This window comes from Salmo salar, chromosome ssa17, assembly GCF_905237065.1.
Source record: "Salmo salar chromosome ssa17, Ssal_v3.1, whole genome shotgun sequence".
In the NCBI taxonomy this organism is placed as follows: Eukaryota; Metazoa; Chordata; class Actinopteri; order Salmoniformes; family Salmonidae; genus Salmo; species Salmo salar.
The window spans coordinates 57,582,896-57,605,031 of NC_059458.1; the positions used below are offsets into that span (position 1 = coordinate 57,582,896).

Genomic DNA, 22,136 nt, shown 5'->3' on the forward strand with positions numbered 1-22,136 from the left:
TCATTACAGAAAGCATTTAGCGTTTCTATTGGACAAATTCAGGTAGGTCCCTCCCTGTTTCGTTCTGTTTGCTAACGTTTAAAAAACATTTTACAACAGAGTTAGCGTAATGAATACGCCCCTGGTCTTCATCTGTTTGGTGAGATTGACATTTTACAAAGCCCAGTTTGTGTTTCCCTCTGTCCTGTTAAAATGAACTCACTAGAAGTCAAACGAGTGCTATGTCCCTCCTTACATTCATGTGTCAAACTACGGTCGGCCACAGGCTTCAAGGGAGACTACAGATGAATCAAAAGGAGGTCTCCATGAATAGTCTGGATTAATTTTAAGTGTTTATTTTAAAAGTTGGAGAGGGGGGGATATTTATTGAGTTAAGCATAAGAGGTAAAGATTTATTTTGGTCTTGTGGACAGTTAAGCATGGCCAAGATATGAGAAAGGAGTGAGTGTTGACCTACAGTATGAATCTATTGTCATGTTGACTAAGGCATAGACATACAAGGAGACAATTAAGACTGAGAAGTTCAGAAAGATTAGACACATGAAAAATAATTTCAAAATAACTTTTATACAGGATATTATAGCCCTGTGTGCAATCCCGCGTGGCTTAGTTGGTACAGCATGGTGCTTGCCACACCAGGATCGTGGGTTCAATTCCCACAAGAGACCAATGCAAAACTGTATGCACTCACTAAATCAAATCAAATGTATTTATAAAGCCCTTCTTACATCAGCTGATATCTCAAAGTGCTGTACAGAAACCCAGCCTAAAACCCCAAACAGCAAGCAATGCAGGTGTAGAAGCACGATGGCTAGGAAAAACTCCCTAGAAAGGCCAGAACCTAGGAAGAAACCTAGAGAGGAACCAGGCTATGAGGTGTGGCCAGTCCTCTTCTGGCTGTGTCGGGTGGAGATTATAACAGAACATGGCCAAGATGTTCAAATGTTCATAGATGACCAGCGGGGTCAAATAATAATAATCACAGTGGTTGTAGAGTGGCAACAAGTCAGCACCTCAAGAGTAAATGTCAGTTGGCTTTTCATAGCCGATCATTCAGAGTAACTCTACTACAGGTCGACCGATTAATCGGAATGGCCGATTAATTAGGGCCGATTTCAAGTTTTTATAACAATCGGTAATCGGTATTTTTGGACACCGATTTGCCGATTTTAGTATTTTGTATTTAAAAATTTTTTTTAACACCTTTATTTAACTAGACAAGTCAGATTAAAAACACATTCTTATTTTCAATGACGGCCTAGGAACGGGGGTTAACTGCCTTGTTCAGGGGCAGAACAACAGATTTTTACCTTGTCACCTCGGGGATTCGTTTTTGCAACCTTCCGGTTACTAGTCCAACGCTCTAACCACCTGCCTTACATTGCACTCCACGAGGAGCCTGCGTGGCAGGCTGACTACCTGTTATGCGAGGGCAGCAAGAAGCCAAGGTAAGTTGCTAGCTAGCATTAAACTTATCTTATAAAAAACGATCAATCTTAACATAGTCACTAGTTAAACTAGTAATATCATCAACCATGTGTAGTTATCTAACGTGTCCTGCATTGCATAAAATCGATGCGGTGCCTGTTAATTTCTCATCGAATCACAGCCTACTTCGACAAACGGGTGATGATTTAACAAGCACATTTGCGAAAAAAGCACTGTCGTTGCACCAATGTACTTAACCATAAACATCAATGCCTTTCTTTAAAATCAATACACAAGTATATATTTTTAAACCTGCATATTTAGTTAATATTGCCTGCTAACATGAATTTCTTATAACTAGGGATGTGACATTGTGTTACTTATCTTGCGTTCCGTGCAAGCAGTCAGGGTATATACAGCAGTTTGGGCCGCCTGGCTCATTGCGAACTGTGTGAAGTCCATTTATTCCTAACAAAGGCCGTCATTAATTTGCCAGAATTGTACATAATTATGACATAACATTGAAGGTTGTGCAATGTAACAGGAATATTTAGACTTAGGGATGGCACCTGTTAGATGAAATACGGAACGGTTCCGTATTTCACTGAAATAACAAACGTTTCGTTTTCGAAATGATCGTTTCCGGATTCGACCATATTAATGACCAAAGACTCGTATTTCTGTGTGTTATTATGTTATAATTAAGTCTATGATTTGATATTTGATAGAGCAGTCTGACTGAGCGATGGTAGGCAGCAGCAGGCTCGTAAGCATTCATTCACCTTCGTGCGTTTGCCAGCAGCTCTTCGCAATTCTTCAAGCATTGCGCTGTTTATGACTTCAACCCCCGAGATTAGGCTGGTGTAACCGATGTGAAATGGCTAGCTAGTTAGTGGGGTGCGCGCTAATAGCGTTTCAAACGTCACTTGCTCTGAGACTTGGGAGTGGTTGTTCCCCTTGCTCTACATGGGTAACGCTGCTTCGAGGGTGGCTGTTGTCGATGTGTTCCTGGTTCGAGCCCAGGTAGGAGCGAGGAGAGGGACGGTAGCACTGGATTCTAGCAGCCGTGTTTAGCACTAACTGAAGTTTATTTAGTGCTTTATCCGGGTAGCCGGAAAGTAGAGCATTGCAGTAGTCTAACCTAGAAGTCACAAAAGCATGGATACATTTTTCTGCATCACTACTGTAAATTGCTCTGGATAAGAGTGTCTACTAGAATGTAATTATGTCCTTAGTATCTCACTTTATGTACTAATTTAACTGAAAAAGGACAGCAAGATGTAAGACATACGTAATCCTCCATTTATATTGTAACTGGAGCACCTGACTCCTGAAAGCAGTCCTCCAAACAAAAACATGCCTGAAAAGCCTTAAGGTCAGAGCGCTTTGGGCACACGTCCAATTTGTAAGTCGCTCTGGATAAGAGCGTCTGCTAAATGACGTAAATGTCAACTGCTCTCCTCTCCTCCGTCTCGTCCCACTTTCTTTAGGTCTGGGTTTCCCCCTCTCCTCTCACCAATAAGTCATACTGCTGGAAACTTCAGCGAAATTTAAGGGTCAGTATCGTTAGACTTTTAAAGGCTCTGAGAAAGCACTCACAGTATTTAGCATAGTATCGCCACTTCTCACATAGCACAGCCTCTCATTCAGGAGAGAGAGAGAGAACAAGAGAGAGAAAGAGAGAATGAAAGCGAGAGAGAGAGGTGGCCAGAGGTAAAGGAATAGAGAGACTGAAAATGGGAAGAGAGTGAGAGAGGAAACGAAAGGAGAGAGAGGAAGAGAAGGAAAAGGCTTAAATTCTTAGAGACAGCAAGAGGAATGCTCAGAAACCAACTCAAGCATCTCCACGGTCCTGCTGCCAGTGGGTCTACTGAGAACAAACTGCTCCATTCCATTGATGCATTCCTTCATTTACAGCTGGTTTCGGATCCAACAAGACACACACAAACACAGGAAAGAGAAAAAGTTGATTGGACAGCAAAAGGATAACAAAGGACCTTAGTAATACAATGACGACAAACAGAAAAACAACACATTAAATGTTACAGCTTGACAAACGCATGCTGTATGTCTGAGAGCACTGGATGGGCTTGAATCTTAAGACACTCATCGTGTGATACAGCATAATTTAATATTTACAAAATGTAAACAATTTACAAAAATATTACGTCATTTGACATATTCTCAATTGAAGCACCCGTAGCTTTACTCTGCCCGGAATTTTGCAATCTGAATAGTAAAAAACAAATATTTTAGATTTCAAGAAATCTTTCCAAAATATCTCAAATAAAAATGTCACGGTACAATATATTTTTGAAGTCATTAACAGTTTATTCCAAAAATACAAAGCATTTGAATGATTATTTCAAGACGTATTTCTATGCATTGATACTGCAAGCTTTCCAACAAGAAAAAGCCTAACCTATCCACCATCAATCACCATAGCCATGGGTCTGTCCTTACTCCCTAGCCTGTAAGAGAGCCCTAGAAATTCCACAAAAGATGGCCACCTCTGACAGTTTCCCAATCGCTGTACTGTCTATAACTCTAGCCTGCAGTTGTCTATATGAGACTTCGTTCTGATCTGGAAATGTACTGACACTGTTTGCTGCATCTACTCCGCATTCCTTTAAAAACCTGTTGTGGCCCTGCAGGACTGGGTTGCCTCCTCCCTACAGGCACTTTTTGGTCCCTATGTTCTCCTCTTACACATCATTCACCGAGTCCATTTGAAGAGTGAGGTTTTAACTTTCATCAAAGTTCAGTTTGTTTTTATCATTGAGTTTCGGGGCTCATTTCTACACCTCTTGAGTAAATTGTGAAGAAGTCCATGTTTGGTAGTCAGAGTGTGTGGATCCTCAAGCCTCTGAAACACTGTGGAACTCCTGTCCCATTGGATAGCCTCCTATAAGGGTGGGCCCTGATAGGCCAATCAAAGTCAACTATTTTCCGCTGTCTTTGTCCACCTCTGATGGTGTGGTGTATAAATACTGTCTTCCTGAGGGTTGAGATGGAGGGCTGTTGATGCTGCCCCCCCCCGTCCATGGGAGAGAGGAATGATGGGGGGAGTCTTTTAGTCTCTCATTGGGGACAGTGTGTGTGTGTGTGTGTGTGTGTGTGTGTGTGTGTGTGTGTGTGTGTGTGTGTGTGTGTGTGTGTGTGTGTCGCCATCACCTGCCTCCCTCTCCCTATTTACAGGTGTGCATGTCATTCATGCTCTCACACTTCTGACACCTCACATAGCAACACCACACAAACTTACACTCACACCTCTCTACGTGGCGAACCACGTGTGTATTATACCCCCGACCGCAGCAGAGCAGGTTACACCCGTCGGGGCCGGCCGAGGTGCGGTTACACCGGCGCCCTCTAGTGCCCGCCACGCCCCAGCGCCGGTCCTCCAGACAGTAGTTAGGAGACTTGTTGAGGAAGATAAGTTCTTCCTTCCCGATGGGCACGCGACGCTGGTCCTTCTCCTTCCTCCTCACCTTCCTCTTGGAGCGGTCCAGCACCTGCACGCTTCCCTCATAGCGCTCCTTCAGGAAGTTGCCCACGCGCTCGAACGACGCCATGGTGCGCCAGCACGTCTTGACGGCACACGAGCCCGACACGCCGTGGCAACGGCAGTCGGTGGCCATTGTCTTGGCGACTGCCTGAAAAGGCGAAAGATGGAGAGGATGTTGTTAGGAATTACAACAGACTTACAACACTGTAGGGATTACAACACTGTAAATGTTACGACAGACTAGATACCAGAACTCTGTTTGATAGAGACTGCCTTTTGTTTACACAAACGCTGTGGGAATGTTTTGATCAAAATCACGATCTATTGTTCTGAATGCTGGATCTTGGACTGGGACTGTAACATGAGTGCTGAGGTTTGTGCATTCTACTTCTAACTCAGACACAATAGACTCCCTGGGCACTGTGTACAACTGGAACAAACGTTTAACTGTCCTTCACAGTTTAAACTGAGAGATTGAGGAGACATTTTCTTATGACCACAAACCCCCAGGGCTCTACAGTGGACTTAGGATGACCCCAGAAGAGCCAATGAATTTCACCTCTTTTTCACCTCTTCTCCCACTCCCTCTTCCCTGTCGGTTCAGTTAAGTTGGAAAGGCAGTGTGTGTGTGTGGCAAGAGTGTGTGTTACAGTAAACAGATACACTGCTACCATTGTGTCCACATCCCTCTCCAGTAGTGAAGCCCTCTCTTGACAGTGGCTAGTAGATAAGAGAGAGACCCAGTAAGTGTGTCTTGGTGAATACCATTTAATGGTAACGCACATGCCCCGCCCACCTGAGGATATTTTTCAGCTATCTATTTCTAGTGTTTGATGGGTGCAAAATCCGCTTGTCCGGATTGATTGCCTGACGTTTTTTTCCCCCGTTAACGTTACGACAGCGGAAATGGTTGTAATGACCTTGTCACGCCCTGGCCATAGAGAGGGTTTTGGTTCTCTATTTTTGGTTAGGCCAGGGTGTGACTAGGGTGGGCGTTCTATGTTCCTTTTTCTATGTTGGTGTATTGCTTTGTTTCGGCCGGGTATGGCTCCCAATCAGGAACAGCTACATCGTTGTTGCTGATTGGGAGTCATACTTAGGCAGCCTGATTTTCCTTTGGGGTTTGTGGGTGAATGTTTTCTGTTTAGTTTTGTAACCTGACAGAACTGTTGCTGGTCGTTTTTTGGTTTATTTTGTAAGTGTCCATTAAAATCTTTCAAGATGAACACATCCTCCGCTGCACCTTGGTCTCATTTTGACGACGGCCGTTACAGACCTGTAAAACACACCCTGGTAATGGCTGAAATGAGCTCAATAGCAGTAGCATAAAGTTCTGAAGTAGTACTCGTTACATTTTAAATACTTAGCAGGACAGGAAAATGGTCCAATTCACACACTTATCAAGAGAATACATGGTCATCCCTACTGCCTCTGATCTGGCGGTCTCATTAACACAAATGCATCGTTTATAAATTATGTCTGAGTGTTGGAGTGTGCCCCTGGCTATCCGTAAATTTTCAAACCAAGAAAATGGTGCCATTTGCTTTGCTTAATGTAAGGAATATGAAATGATTTATACTTTTACATAGGAATATTTTATCAATTACATTTACTTTTGATACTTAAGTATATTTAGGACCAAATACTTTTAGACTTTTACTCAAGTAGTATTTCACTGGATGACTTTCCCTTTTACTTGAGTAACTTTCTATTAAGATATCTATACTTTTACTTAAGGATGACAATTGGGTACTTTTTCCATCACTGCTCAATGTAATACATTGTCTTACCGTTGAATATATAACAACACTAAAGCTTTATCTGCGATTTAACACACGTCTCGACACGTACATGACAAGAAAGATCACTTTATTTTGATGGGTGTTCATTTTTTGTGGAATTAAAAAAACGAATAATTTAATACAGTTGAAATGTTTACAAAATAGATGCGCTGAAATGAAAGGAACTCCCGAATATGAACACTTGGATTATAGTGATATGTCTGATCTCGCAAACCATGTAAAGTACGTTTAGATAGGCGTAATCTGGAGCCAAGCGTGTTGACTATTTTATCCGTGGGTATCCTGCACACTTGTTGAATTATGCAAGAGTATGTGACATTAACAGTAATTAATGAGGCGGTCTAGACAGCGCAGGTGAGTGCAGGTAGGGTATACAGAGAAAGTCTTGGGTGGTTACGGCCCTCTTCCACTCAGTTATGTTATTGTGTCATTTATATAGTCTGTGTATTTATATTTGAAAAAATAACTGATACACTAATTAAATGTATACAGTGCCTTCAGAAAGTATTCACAGACCATTGCCTTTTTCCACATTTGTTTGTGTTACAGCCTTAATTTAAAATGGATACAATTTAGATTTTTTTGTCACTGATCTACACACAATACCCTATAATTTTACAAATTAATAAAAAATGAGCAGCTGAAATGTCTTGAGTCAATAAGTATTCAACCCCTTTCTTATGGCAAACCTAAAAATGTCAGAGAATAAGTTGCATTCACTAACTCTGTGTGCAATAATGGTGTTCAACATTATTTTGTAATGACTACCCCATCTCTGTACCCCATACATTCAATTATCTGTAAGGTCCCTCAATCGAGCAGGGAATTTCAAGCAGAGATTCAACGACAAAGACAAGGGATGTTTTCCAATGCCTCGCAAAGAAGTGCACCTATTGGTAGATAAAAAAAAGATAATTAAAGCTCACATTGAATATCACTTTGAGCATGGTGAAGTTATTCATTACACTTGGGTGGTGTATCATTACACCCTGTCACTACCTTCTTAACTCTGTTGCCGGAGAGGAATGAAACCGCTCAGGGATTTCACCATGAGGCCAATGGTGATTTTAAACTAGTTACAAAATGAAATGTGGGAAATAAATACATTTTTTGTCCTGAATACAAGGCATTATGTTTGGTGGTGGTCATGTTATGGTTATGCTTGTCATCGGCAAGGACTAGGGAGTTTTTTAGGATAAAAAGGAAAGGAATAGAGCTAAGAACAGGCAAAGTTCTAGAGGAACACCTGGTTCAGGCTGCTTTCCAACAGACACAAATCCACCTTACAGCAGGACAATAACCTTAAACGCAAGGCCAAATATACACTGGAGTTACTTACCAGGACAACATTGAACGTTCCTGAGTGGCCTATACCTAAATCTCCCACCAAAATCCCTGAACTCCATTCATTATTTGTCTGTGCCAGTAAAATGTTTTATATGCTATAATTAAGTCAATATCTGATGGATTACAACATTTCAAAAAGTTTGGAGTATCTTCATCCATTGTCCAACTGTTGCATTTATTAGAATTGTTTTTAAAACCTTTTAACAATTTAGATGACCTGGTATCTGCTTGAACTTTCATTAGTCATGCTGTCACGCCTCATCCATTAACTCACATTATCGAGGATGTTACTCTTTCTTTCCCCTCTCTCCTTCTGTCCCGTCTGAGCATCCCCCTCTCACACTGACCTTCTTGTTCTCCCTTCCCTCTACTCTGTTTCCTGCAATCTTTCTGCTTTTCTCTGAATATCGTTCCCGCTCTCTCTCTCTCTCGCTCTCTCACACACACACACACACACACACACACACACACACACACACACACACACACACACACACACACACACACACACACACACACACACACACACACACACACACACACACTTCCTAGAACGTCTCCTGAGACTATTTTTAACAGTGTGTGGTAAATTCTATTAACCACTGAATGGTTTGGTTGTGGCTCCTCTCCAACCCCATATGGTGGATGAAACCCAGAACTATAATAGCTACAGTAGGGTTCCTTTCATGGTGCTAGATTAGTACTGTCATATCAGTCATTCATTCAGACACAATGAACCCTACACCTGCTGGTCTTGACAACTTGAGTTATAGCTCCCATGGGCCTTTTCAGTTTTTACATACTCCCCAGAGTACCCTTAACAACTGTGCTCACTATAAAATACTGTCTCTCTCTAGCTAGGATGTGGATGTGTGTGTTTTGTTCTAGGGTGTATTGTGTCTAATCTAACATCGAACTTCATTGCTGTGCTGTTTTTTGTTCTGTACACTGTCTGTGTGTTGTACATGCTCTGTAAGTGTTCTTCGCCCTCAATGAGTGGGTGTGTGTGTGGGTTGGGTCTGTGTGTGTCGCGTCTCACCTGTCTCCCGGCTTCACTGTTGTGCTGGTTCATGGTGAGCAGCGCATCCCCTCCCCTGGCTGAGGACATATTCTTCACTGCATTATCTATGAACTTCCTGCTGAACCATGTACCGTACTGGATATGGTCTGAGCAGCCGCCCCAGTGCCAGCCTTCGCTGGGCGAGCCTGTGCCCTGCAGGCTGGTGTCACAGCCGCACTCTGTCACGTTGCCCGCACTGCAGGAGCGCGTCACTGCCTGGACCAGCCCCGCCGCCATCACCGCGTGGATAAACGCCGTCTCCTTGGTCCCTGTCAGAGTCAATGAAAAGAGGTTGCCGGAAGGGCAAAGGTACGCATGGATTATTGTGTAACAGTGGCTGTGGACCTCTAAAGCATGCAATGGGTGGATTCTGAAACGATTCCACTGCTACAACTTTCAGCCAATAACGCTTCAGACAGAGGGAAATGGCACAATTCTAGCATTACAACTTCCGTGTATCTCAGTAGCACAGGCCTAGATACACATATAACTTCCATCCATTGTAGTCGTATAATACATCAGCTCTGGAGGGATACATGTGAGATGTGAGTCCAGCAGACACATAGCCCCATGGGAACTGTCCTGCCCTGTGTGAGGGTGGCGTTGGGTTACACTTCACAGGTTAGGGGCCACAGTAGGCCCTGAGTGAGGACAGACAGCTCTGGCTCAGAGAGAGACTTAGAACATGTTGGTATGATGATAACAGTGTAGCATGGCTCAAACTGGTATCACAGTTACTTGTAAAGGCCATCTGGAAAGCTGATTATGTCCTGTAACGAACGAAGGCTGAAAAAATGTTAACCCAAGTGAATGTTGAAGGGGGTAGCCTACTAATATGTATAGTTTATGGATTGGGCTTGATAGACAAAACTCAAAAATATGCAGAATCGTCTGGATGGAACAGAAACATAATGAGGCCTGGTGACATCAATTGTAATGATGCAGAGAGTGCAGCTTCTAAGAAGGACATGGTGTTTAAAGGTCATACATAGTCTATCTTTGCTGTCAATCAAGGATATAACGTCAATCAGAGGTCCAAGCCACAAGTTGTCCCAAAAGCCTTTCCTCCATGGAAAAACAAGAAATCACCACTTCAAATTCAAACAAATGACAATTGTGGTTATTTAGGTTATCTGTGCTGCATTATATTATAAACATTCCTTGCTGCGCCCTAACCCAATAAGAACATTGTCTCTGAGTCCGATTAGATCAAGTTACCACTTTTAGAACACGAAGAAAAGACATCTGGGGTCAAAGTGCAGAGTATACATTTTTACAGTTGATTGTACGAGTCCGGACATAGGCTAAATCTATGCATTTCCATCCCATTGTATTACGCATTGGCCTAAATCAACATAAACTATATGGTCCGTTTTTTCTCCGATTCTTTTCATCTGGGTTGAGTGAAGAAAGTTGATAGATGGCATGTGACAGGGTGCAACAAGGACAGAGAGGAATTTGGAAGATGTGAAAATAAAATGTTGATAGCTAAAACATGCGCTGACTCTTAACCATCTTTGAAATCTGCATGGAAACAGATTTCTGGAACGATATCTCTAAAACAAAGAAACGGTGTTCTTATGTTACATGTCGACCATGAATCTCCTAATTGGGATAATCCCGGCTGGTTTAGGACCAGAGGGGAGCAGGAGTTCTCTGTTCAAAGACCACACTTGACCGTGGAGAAATGCTGTGTTTGGACGGTTAAACCGAAACAGATGTGCGCACATGTTCTCTCTCTCTCGCCCCATAGGGCATACAGCTGCTCGAGTCGGCAAATCAAGTCACGTTCCCTCCCTGGCCAACATTAAACATTTTCATGACTCAAACCAAACCGATCACGAGTAAAGAATTATGGAAAATGGAAGACGTGCCTCTTTTTGACGCACTATCAAACAGAAAAACAATTGAGGGACTTTTTATATAGCAATTGCCTAAAACGGTCAAATACCAAATGATGTGGGCACACATTAAATATCGCATTATGGAATACGACCATTATAATAGATGCACCCAAAATATAGTTTCATTTTCCAAATTAAACCCAATCAAAAAGAACATTATCAATAGCCCAGAAAAGTGCACACGAATTTATGCCAGCGGGGCACAAAGCACCCTATTGTTTTATGTCTATTAAAACGAGTATTTAAACCGCCTGTCCTTACCACTGGTTAGCTCGTAGCCGAACACAGAAAGCTCTTTGGTGGTAGAACAGTTCCACCGCTCGTGCTCGAACTGCGTCTGGCACTCCGCGATGCCAATGCGCGCGCCGTCCTTGATGCTTTGCAGGAGATGGGGCTTTCTCTTGCACAGGTCCTTCTGCTTGTGCGTCAGCGGGAGATTGGCGCAGCCCAGCTTCTCTGGTACTCCCACGGAGGTAATTCCCAACCACCTGAGACACAAAGCAAGCAGAGGAGACAGTACGTTACTTTCTAAACCACATACAGCCCCAAACGGAATCGCATTTTATGCGTAAACAAAATGGTGCAATTTGACAAAAAGTCAAGCTTAATCACAAGCAATGAAATATACTTACGTCCAACTGGCTCGACAGCAGACAGGATAAAGTGAAAACAGTAAAAGAAACAGAAAGCAGATCTGATGTACTCCACAGCCGCTTCTTCTCTCCATGGCCACCTCATTTACAGAAGCCGACTGGCCTCCCGGGCACTGGGGAAGGGTATGTCCATGGAGCGCTGGATCGGTGCTGGGTTCTGTCTCATGCTAGCCCCACAGCATAGGACCCTAACAGAAATAATCCTCAATCCGTGGTCATCTCGAGCAATTCAGTAAAAAAAACATCCGCGGGGAGAGAGAGGACGCGGGCGGAATGGTGATTCTAATCATGAGGCTCGGCGGCTAATAGTAGCCTACAGTTGGATGGGTGATAAAATAAGTTCCCGACGGCGTTCCCCAAAACGCAGACAAACAGTTTTATCCTGGACTGGGAGAACCCACACAGAGCGTCTCTAAACGGCGCGCTCCCAGGCTCGGATTGGCGCACCGGTGGATTCATGTTCAGCAGACGCGCATGTCCTACGCGCTAATTGGACAGACGCGCAAAAAAAAAACGCATGCCGCCGATGGCACTGGCAGGAACTGAGCAAAACGTTTGGCATGAGAGAAGGTGGGGTACCACTAGATAGCACATCCAAAGTCCAAACTGGATATAGCCCGTCGTAAAAATGTATGAAAACCAAATGTACTTTTTGGTCTTAATTTGAGGTTAGGGTTAGGAATAATGTTATCAATGGGATTAAGGTTAAGGTTAGGTTTAAAATCAAAGGTTAGGAAGAGCAATTGTAGAAATAGGCGGGGGGGTTGTGACTTTGTGGCTGTGGTAACTAGTAACGACCGAGAAGGTGGAAGGAAGAACAAAAGATAGCAGAACACGTCTTTATAATGGTTACTTCACTCAACCGCTGTACACCTAATCATGTCAGGCGAATATAACTTCCCCCCGAAACGTTCCTGGATACGAAACCTTGAGTAACGTGAGTGCATAACATATTTAGAATACAATAGATTATCTCATACACAACAATTATTTTATGATGAACAAGGCCTTGTTTTGAATTTGGAATTTAATACCAATTTAATTCCATCTAATCCTTATGTCAAACTAATTTATAGATTTGATTTATAATCATATTTATAGATTTCATATGCAATGGTTTCCAATTTTAAGATTTCTATAATTCTACAGTTAAAGAAAATGTCCTCAACATATCGAAATCATCCTCCGAGTCAAACGTTTTTTTCAGTGCTCGTGAATTGGGTAATATTCGTTAGGTTTAGAATGTTTGGAATCTCATTTTGCCATTGAAATGTATAGCTTAAATGAATAAAGGATGGATTAAAATGCAACGACAATTACAACCACATTGCCCATTGTGTAACCAATTATGTTGGAGAAAATATTTTCAATCACTATTGAGTTGTTTGCCTTTTCCTTAATAATAAACATAATATGTTCAGTCAGAGAAGAGACAATTTAAGGACATTTTTAAAAGTGTTTGACTGACAACCTTTCTGTTGAGTATATTGGACTGGGTTATAGGGCGGTATGGGGCAGACGAGGTGAGGTCTACTCAGCCCCCAAGCCTCCCAAGCCTTTCAAATTGAAACAGTGTAGAGTGAAAGGTCTGTCTGAAATTTGACATCAGAGTTCGGAACCGCAGAGCAGGGCAGAGTCCACCATTCCTCCTTGGCGCGACAACAACCCAGGCGGCAGGCCCACCGTCTTCAGGACGGTTACATGTGCCCAAAAGGCAAGCCTTTGTCTATAACCTTTTACATTAACCTTCATTTTGATCGAGACTGTTGCGTCTACCTTATTCTATCCCTCGCCCACTCAATGCTGCCATTTAGCCACATGTCGCACAAGACCATTCAATTTGAAACACTACGCACGCACTTCACTTTGAATGCGTTCCCTTTATTTGATCTACAAACTGTAAAACCAAGGTTTTAAACAAATATGGATACATTTTCAATATATCGCTACATTGTATTACGTTTCATTCCGGTCATATAACCGTGTTTAGAACGTTTTTTTAGATAGGCCTTGGCTACATCATTTGAACACACCATTGTCAGGGTAAGTAGGCCTAAATAAAATAGACCAATAACTTTCTGGAATAAGACAGTACGTCGACCTCAAACACGACTTAGGCCTGCATTTAAACCAACATTAGTTTTACTTCTCGATCCTGTTGCTAGATCTCTGCCCAGATCACACCGTGGGTAGTAGGGTGATTGGATGTGTCGGATTAGCGGCACATTACTGCAAAGCGGAGTCAGACAGGGCTCATTACGCGCAAGACGGAGTTAAACCACATTACACTGACATCCATTTTATTATAGCACAGTTATAGCCTAATTGAACATGTGTCTCCCTAATTATTAAGGGTTCCCGAGTGGCGCAGCGGTCTAAGACACTACATCTCAGTGATAGGGGCGTCAGAGACCCTGGTTTGATTCCAGGCTGCATCACAACCGGCCGTGATTGGGATTCCCATAGGGCAGCGCACAGCGTCGTCCGGGTTAGGCCGTAATTATAAATAATAATTTGTTCTTAACGAACTTTCCTAGTTAAATAAAGGTGAAAAAAAAGTGTTATTCTAAACCAGCTGATAGAGATGTATAGTATAGGCCTATGCGTGACAAGAGATGACGATCAGGTCTTGGTGGCACGAAGGAAATTACAAAACGAAGAAGGAAAACAAAAGAGAGTGCCTCTGCCCATCTTCCTCAGAGCATCCCACGGCTTCATACCTCTGCATGGTTGAATTGTGATGATGACTGTTAAAGGATTTGTCTAATACTGTGCGCAAACAGCATGCACAGGCTTATCCTCATGTGGTGCACAACTTTAAGGGGAAATCTGCGAGGCCAACATCCTCATTGTTTACAAGCTAGGGCTTTGTGGAACTTTCAAAATACAGTTTCATGCTTTCAGAACATAGTTTCTGGACACAAAGTTAAGTTAAGAAAATATATACTTTAATGTTGTAATGGAATAACTTACATGTACCATCTGGAAACACAAAGCTGAAGTTAGTGCCATTTGAAGATAGATGTTCTTTAATAATAAATTCATAGTGTTGATAATATTTAGCATTAAGCAAACATGTCTTTCTGTTCTTTTTCCTTAAGTTTTCCTTCAGAATCACAGAATCATATGATTAGGTTTGCTATCAATGTTCCATAAGACCACTAAACAGAGCTAAGCAGGTAGTCTCCACCCATGTGTGTGTGTGTGTGTTACAATTACCTTCATCTTCACCAGCTCAGTTCCCTCCATACAAATGATCAGAGGACAGATCAGACAATATGTAGAAATCCATAGCATACATTACACCAGTCCTTCATTAGCATGTCAACAATATGCTGCACGTAAAACATTATACACTGATTATCAACATTATAGGCACGAATAAACATCTGTAGAAAAATATATAGAAATATAAGAAAATCATACATAAGACATTCACTTGAAGAATAGCTCAGCTTTCGTCATATCTTTGGCATAGAATAGAATACATTGTGGTGTCCACAGACAGGTGGATGGATGAGGTACTGTATGTGAGGAGGAATAGAACAGGCGGGTGGATGAGGTACTGTATGTGAGGAGGAATAGTGGGATATCCAAAAGTCCCTCCAATGGCGAGAGAGAGGCTTTCCTGATGCACAAAGGCATCAAAGGTACACATCAAAAGTCTTGAACCTCTCCTCGGGGACCCCCAGACGTTTCACAATGTTATTGTAGCCCTCAGCTAGCTCACCTGATTAGTTGACCAGTTGAATCTGAATCAGGTGTGCTAGCTCTGGAATACATCAAACACATGGAATTGCCGGGGGTACCCGAGGAGAGGATTGAGAAACAATGCTGTACAACATTTCAACAACGTTTCCACAACTATAAAACTATACAATTGTAAGAGTTTGTGCTGGAGCGTTGAGGGAGCATTGTCGGTTGGTGGGAGAGCAAGGTTTACATTTGGGATGTGAACACGTCACACTCCTTCGACAGTCACTCTCGCCCTCCTCTTTTTTCTTTCTCCAGCTGCTTCCCTCGTCTTTAGGCGGTCGGCCAGCGATCCCCCTCTTTGACCATCTGGAAAGCTCTACCTAGCAGAGGTAGCAGTCACATGACGGGTACGTGGGCCAATCAGAGGAGGTCTGTGTGACAGACAGTGGTGATGTCTGTCTCACGGCTGACCAGTCAGGACTCTCCTGGATGGGATGACCTATCATTCTTTAGAGAAACGCTTGTATGGATACGCACGCACACACTCACGCACGCACACACACAAACACACGCACGTTAGTAAGCAAGGACACAAGCATGCACGCACACACACAGTCAGTGGTGGTGAGGGCTGGGTCTAGTTTCCTGTGTCTCTCACACACAGTCTGCTCAGCAGAATCTGCGAGTACACCTGGTTCACCGCTCCTCTCACGTGATAGGTGGAGGAGTTAGACCCCGCCCACTGGTCCTGGTGCTGCAGGGTGGGCTGATCACTGGTTCCGGTTCCAGGTTCCTCGCCGTGTTGAAGGAGCTTCATCTTCCTGTGCAGGGGTGCCTTGGAGAACGACAGCTTTTCAACCTTCAAGGAACACAGCGAGGAGAACCACGTCAACACCTCACCTCTAACACAACATCTACATACTGACATTATACTGTAACTAGGTAACTAGACCATGGCCAGAACTGACTTCTACTACCAGAGGCTGGCTAACGTTGCCTGTGGTGTCCCGGAACAGAACAGAGCGGAAAGCCATCGTCACAGTCTGGGGTTCCTCTAATATAAATCACACTGGAACAATCCAAGCCTGACCTAAATCCTGACATAACAGAAACCCTGTCCGTCCCCTCAGGGTTTGGGTTAGACATTACTTCATTCATGTATCCCATACATCCTTCTGGCTTCCTTTTGGGAAATTCTGTTGCCACTTAAAGACCCATATGAACTGGGAGGGGATGGGCGGGGGTACGGTGGTGCGGGGGTACGGATGGGCGGGGGTACGGAGGGGCGGGGGAGGCACATGTACATATGCCCGAAACCACTTCACAAGTGCCCTGGGGCCCAGCTGCTACCAACGTGGTGCTTTACTGCCCAATAAAACCCGGCCTAACGGCTAATTACTGATTAACCGATCCATGGACAATTTTATAGCTGAATTAAAACAAGTGACTGTTCTTTTTACAGGGAGCTGGAGAGGGGGTAGAAGGGGTGTGTGTGTGTGTGTGTGTGTGTGTGTGTGTATGTGTGGTACAGCAGGATTTCCTTCTAGAAAGCTCCCTGACATGGAGGGGGATTGTTCAATCAAGAGGGCATAAGAACCGATTTCCTCTGGGCCCAGAAAATGGCGGTTCGGTATTTGGATCCTCCATAGGGTCAAAGCCCAGGATTATTTAAGCCCAAAGATTCCCTCCTGGAAAATCGACGTGTGCGCGAACATAAATAGCAAGTATCCATAATGAAGTTATTTCAGATATGACAGTCGGAGAGGGAGAGGGAGTCCTTGGGGAAAGAGCTTGCTGTGGAACTAGCTGTGCTTCCTGGCCACTGAGGTTTAGACAAACCATTAGTTATAATTGGTATCAATTACTGTATCCAGAGAGAGACATACGATACCTGTGTTATTGTGTTGATAACATTGTGCTGTGATTTGAATAACTGACTGGTAGGTAAGCAAATACTGAGAATGAATATAAACTATGATAAACAAAATCAACGTGCTGAATTAGGACGTTCAAGGTGATACACACTGTTTCAATAAGGGTGCGGCGAGAACTTGGGGTACTGTTGTTTTTTAGACAAGGGTGAAGGACTGTTAACGGGGGGGGGTTACCTCATGAAAATGGCAGGCGCACCGTCCCTGCAGGAACTCTTTGTAGCGGCCCATGGTGACGCTGAATGTGTCTATGACCTCATACCCATAGTGCTTTGCGGCGGTGATGATGTTGCTGTTCTCTCTGTACAGCTCCTGTACTCCTCTCTGGGCAAGGTAAAGTAAGACAACAAAGAAGTATTCGCTACTCAACACAAGGAAACATTCACATTGGGAGCCATATCGCAGCCATAACATTTTTGTACAGTTCTCTGAGGCCGTTATTGCAACACGTCTGAAGTATAACTTAACTTTCAATTGAATAAGTTGTATTGCTGTTGAACAGGTGCCATTGCTGATGTTGGACCAGTCAGCATGTTGGAAGCCATGGACTATTAGCCAATAATGTTTTAGATAAATACACACAGCATGGGCAAAGGGCTATCCACCAGGTGCCTAAGCACTGCCTTTTAAAAACTTTAACAGATAAGCAGTAAAATGAACAGCATGGAAAAATAATTAGTGAAGAGAAGCTGAGGGGGAAGGAGAGAGAGGAAGAGAGAGAGGACGAGAGAGAGGAAGAACGAGAGAGAGAGAGTGAGAGAGTGATAGAGAGAGAGAGATTCAGAGAGAGAAACAGACCAGACAAACAGAGAAAAGTTGAGGAGGAGACACCAAGAGTGAAACTGAGCGCACACAAACAGGAGGATGGACCTACCAGTGAGAGAGAGCGGATGCCGTCCACAGGGAGATGGAAGCCCATGCCCAGAGACTTCACCACCACCATGATATCCTGTAGCCCTTCCCTGGAGGAGAGAGACCAGTGAATAGATTGCCCAGTGAATATATTTAATTAAGCAGTTGCTAATTCCTGAACGGCGTCAGGAAGGGCGTTTGCCACAGAGTGTATGCACCAGTGGGTTTACCTCTCCAGCACTTCTCTCATGATCCTCAGGTGGTTGGTGTTGAGCCACTGGACACCTCCTGCCACCAGCACAGTCTGACGGGAGTTCTCCAGGGGTCGTGACCTTCGGAGGGGATCAAAGTTCAAAAAGACATCAGCTCGGCAGTAGGACTATATCTATTGAACAGGCATAGGCACACATGCTGACAACGTGCTTCTGCTTTTCTCACACACACGCACACACACACACACACACACACACACACACACACACACACACACACACACACACACACACACACACACACACACACACACACACACACACACACACACACACACACACACACACACACACACACACACACACACACACACACACACACACACACACACAACCTGCTCAGCATATCCTTCAGTAGCCACATCCAAAGCAGAGTGCGGTCTCAGAGAGAGAGTCGTGGTTGGGAGACCTGCTGTGTTAAATTACACTGTGACACGACTCCTAACACATGACTCTTAAACGCAGCCCCCGGCCCTTTGATCACAGCAACTGATTAAGGCTTCCTCTCCATATGGGGGACAGGGCTTCAAGTGTCTATGGGAGCTAAGAGCCAAAATGGCTTCTGCATAGATATGGCTTCTTGATGCCAATCTAACAGCTGATGAGTAGACTGCAGTGATTACAGGACATACTGTAGTGCAGCAGGGGCGCTAACGCCCACCCTCACCCATCCACCCACCCAGACTCCCCCTCTCCTTCACCTCAGTATGAGCTGCTCCAGGGCCCTCTGGAAGGTGGGTCTGTGGCTCTGCTCCAGCCAGAACTGGGGGTAGTAGGAGTAGGAGACGTGTGTGTGTCCCTGATTGACGTTGCGATAGATCAGGCTGTCGTGGGCCTTGCCCCAGTCCTCCAGACTAGAGTTGACCCGCTCCATCAGGAAGTACATCATCCCCCGGTTAGTGGAGTCACCTATGAACATTACCTGAGTGGCAAGAATAATGGTTTTGACTTGACAGGATCGAGAACACCTCGGTTGTATTCATTAGCGCACACCGTAGGAAAACGAACCAAAGTGTTTTGGAGCAGAGAACGAAAATTGACATTTCTTATTGGAGAAGTTCATTTAGTCCCTCCCTGTTTCAGCCCATTTCTTTGGTTTGCTGCCTAATGAATATGGCCCAGTTTTCATTGAATTTGCACTCCAAAATGATTTCACTGTAGTTGACTGGCATGCACTTAAATATATAACTGCTGACCTTTATAACTGCAACATTGCCAAAATGTGAACATATGAAAGGCAAATCCCGCTAGGCACACACTCGTTGAATCAGCGCTGTTTCCACGTAATTTCAATGTTGAATTGATATCTGTGCCCAGTGGGATGCTTCTATTACGACCAATCCACATAACACAATATGACAAATCAAAAGTGATATGACAGTGTCCAAGTGAGTTTCCAGCTAAGCCAATCAGAGTGTGTGAAAGAGCCTTTTCAAACACAGAACAGAGCCAAAACAGATGGACTGTAGTTTAGAGTGAGAGGTGGCAAACATATCATCTTCGTGAAAGCTTCTGATTGTCCAAATCTGTTGATGAGAAAATGGGGAAGTCCAGAGAAATGTAACGAACACGACATCTGGAGCAAACTGATGTAGCTCATAACTCATGCATCAAATCATTATTGATACAGATCCATATTAAAGTAAGGGGTAGACTGGGTAGGGTATGTGAGGACAGGAAGTTGAGAGGCTTTATTATAATTAGCTGCAATGTGAGCTAAAGTGGCTAAAGTCCAACTTTAATCACACGTTCACGCTGACCTCTGACCTGGAAGTAACTGGCAACTCGTTCACAAACCACTACCCACATTCACCAGAGACAGCTTTAACTAAACCACTATCCACATTCCCTCGAGAGATTTGACTAAGCCTATAGAAAGCCGGAGACTGTAAATGCCTACTGTGGCTCTAAAGCATTGGTATTCAAAGTCGGGGTCGCAAACTGCAATGGCCCAAAATGTTCGTTTTTTAGGAACAAAAATTAAGAGTACAGATTATTGTATGGGGCAATACACAAACATTTTTGAGATAGATCATTTGAAAGATACAATTTTATTGAGTAAATGTATTTATTGGTTTCTTTTCATTTTGATAAAATATGAACATGCAATGAATTGAGGGTTATTTGTTGATGTAAAAATCTAAATTGACCGATTTTAAGGTTGTGTCATTAGATTGGGGTGGAATCGCAATCATTTCTTGAGAGAAAATGGGTTCTCCTCTGAAAAATGTTGAATACCACTCCTCTAAGGTGTATACCTATTATGCCTGATATATTTCCTGGGTTGATTTAACGGCTTTACGTTCCTGAGGGCCGGCTCCGTACTGTGACACCAGTGCAGCGAACTACATGCCCTTCCATTTGCATTGCTGGAGTATATGAACCAAAGGCTAAGTTTTTAGTTCATACAGTATACTGCTTCTGTTCCTCCACCACTCCTCCTGTCCTCAGCTCTGCCAACCCCTGCTGGGTTTACAGACCTATTCATACAGCGTCATATAAACCCCACTCTCTCACCTCAGAGGCATCATACCATAGCCTACCTCATCTACCCTCACCACCTGGCTTCAATGAGACGGAGAGGGAGAGAGCGAGAGAGAAAAAGAAAACAGAGATGTTTGAGGGATGGCTCAGCCCTCAAATGAACTCACGAGTGAAACGTGCTAGACACTGCCTGTCTTGTTATCCTTACATGATCATCTCTGTCCCATCTTCAGACCAGATGCATGCTGGTTAGCGTAGTCTTAACACACATATCTGCCCACACCTTTCTCACACTCAGTGCTGACCAAGCACACGCTGAAGAGCCTGACCAATACAGCTGGCTTCCATATCATTCTGTTATCCCCTGTGCAATATCTCTCACACACATAGACATAGTGTGTGTGTGTGTGTGTGTGTGTGTGTGTGTGTGTGTGTGTGTGTGTGTGTGTGTGCACGTGCGCAAGTCTTATGCATGTGGAAAATATTAGCACTCTCACTGAATCTGTCAGCGCTGCTGTCTGTCTGGATCCATGTGTCGTCTTTTATGACTCAGCTGGAGGGCCTTGTTAGCGCCTAGTTAGCACCCAGTTAGCGCCCGCTGCTAACCTACCCCAACTACCTCCCGCTTTTGGGGAACAAGCTAATTTCTAATCTGTACTGTTAGTAGATTGTGGGACAGTAACCTGAGCAGAGAGCTAGCTAGGAACATGAGAGCAGTGCCTGAACTCGGATCATGGACTTTGGACATATACTGCTCGTTGAAACATCTCATTCCAAAATCATGGGTATTAATATGGAGTTGGTCCCCTCTTGCTGTAATAACAGCCTCCACTCTTCTGGGAAGGCTTTCCACTAGATGTTGGAACATTGATGCGGGGACTCGCTTCCATTCAGCCACGAGACCATTAGCGAGATCAAGGAATGATGTTGGGTGATTAGGTCTGGCTCGCAGTTGGCGTTCCAATTCATTCCGAAGGTGTTAGATGGGGTTGAGGTCAAGGCTCTGTGCAGGCCAGTCAAGTTCTTTGACACTGATCTGGACAAACCATTCTGTATGAACCTAGTTTTGTGCACGGGGCATTGTCATGCTGAAACAGGAAAGGGCCTTCCCCAAACTGTTGCCACAATGTTGGAATCACAGAATCGTCTAAAATGTCATCGTATGCTGTAGCAAAAACAGAGAACAAGTTTCCACTGCTCCA

The 22,136-nt window shown here is 43.8% G+C and overlaps 2 protein-coding genes across 2 annotated transcripts in view; both read right to left on the minus strand.

The window, feature by feature from the left end:
* Positions 1 to 3,736: 3,736 nt before the first annotated feature.
* Positions 3,737 to 12,202, minus strand: LOC106576171 (protein Wnt-16). Its single transcript, XM_014153136.2, has 4 exons — positions 11,679 to 12,202; positions 11,308 to 11,534; positions 9,122 to 9,411; positions 3,737 to 5,081 (listed from the first exon to the last, which is right to left on the minus strand). The coding sequence occupies exons 1-4, from the start codon at positions 11,771 to 11,773 to the stop codon at positions 4,617 to 4,619; spliced, it is 1,077 nt and encodes a 358-aa protein (XP_014008611.1). The 5' UTR covers positions 11,774 to 12,202; the 3' UTR covers positions 3,737 to 4,616.
* A 2,423-nt stretch (positions 12,203 to 14,625) lies between these two features.
* The window catches only part of LOC106576170 (cadherin-like and PC-esterase domain-containing protein 1), an 81,511-nt gene continuing 74,000 nt past the window's right edge, over positions 14,626 to 22,136 (minus strand). The window contains exons 17-21 of the mRNA XM_014153135.2: positions 19,152 to 19,372; positions 18,409 to 18,510; positions 18,201 to 18,288; positions 17,504 to 17,650; positions 14,626 to 16,254 (exon numbers count right to left, since the gene is read on the minus strand). Coding sequence (XP_014008610.2) covers positions 16,033 to 16,254; positions 17,504 to 17,650; positions 18,201 to 18,288; positions 18,409 to 18,510; positions 19,152 to 19,372 — 780 coding nt within the window. The 3' untranslated portion in view covers positions 14,626 to 16,032. The remainder of the gene's footprint in view (positions 16,255 to 17,503; positions 17,651 to 18,200; positions 18,289 to 18,408; positions 18,511 to 19,151; positions 19,373 to 22,136) is intronic.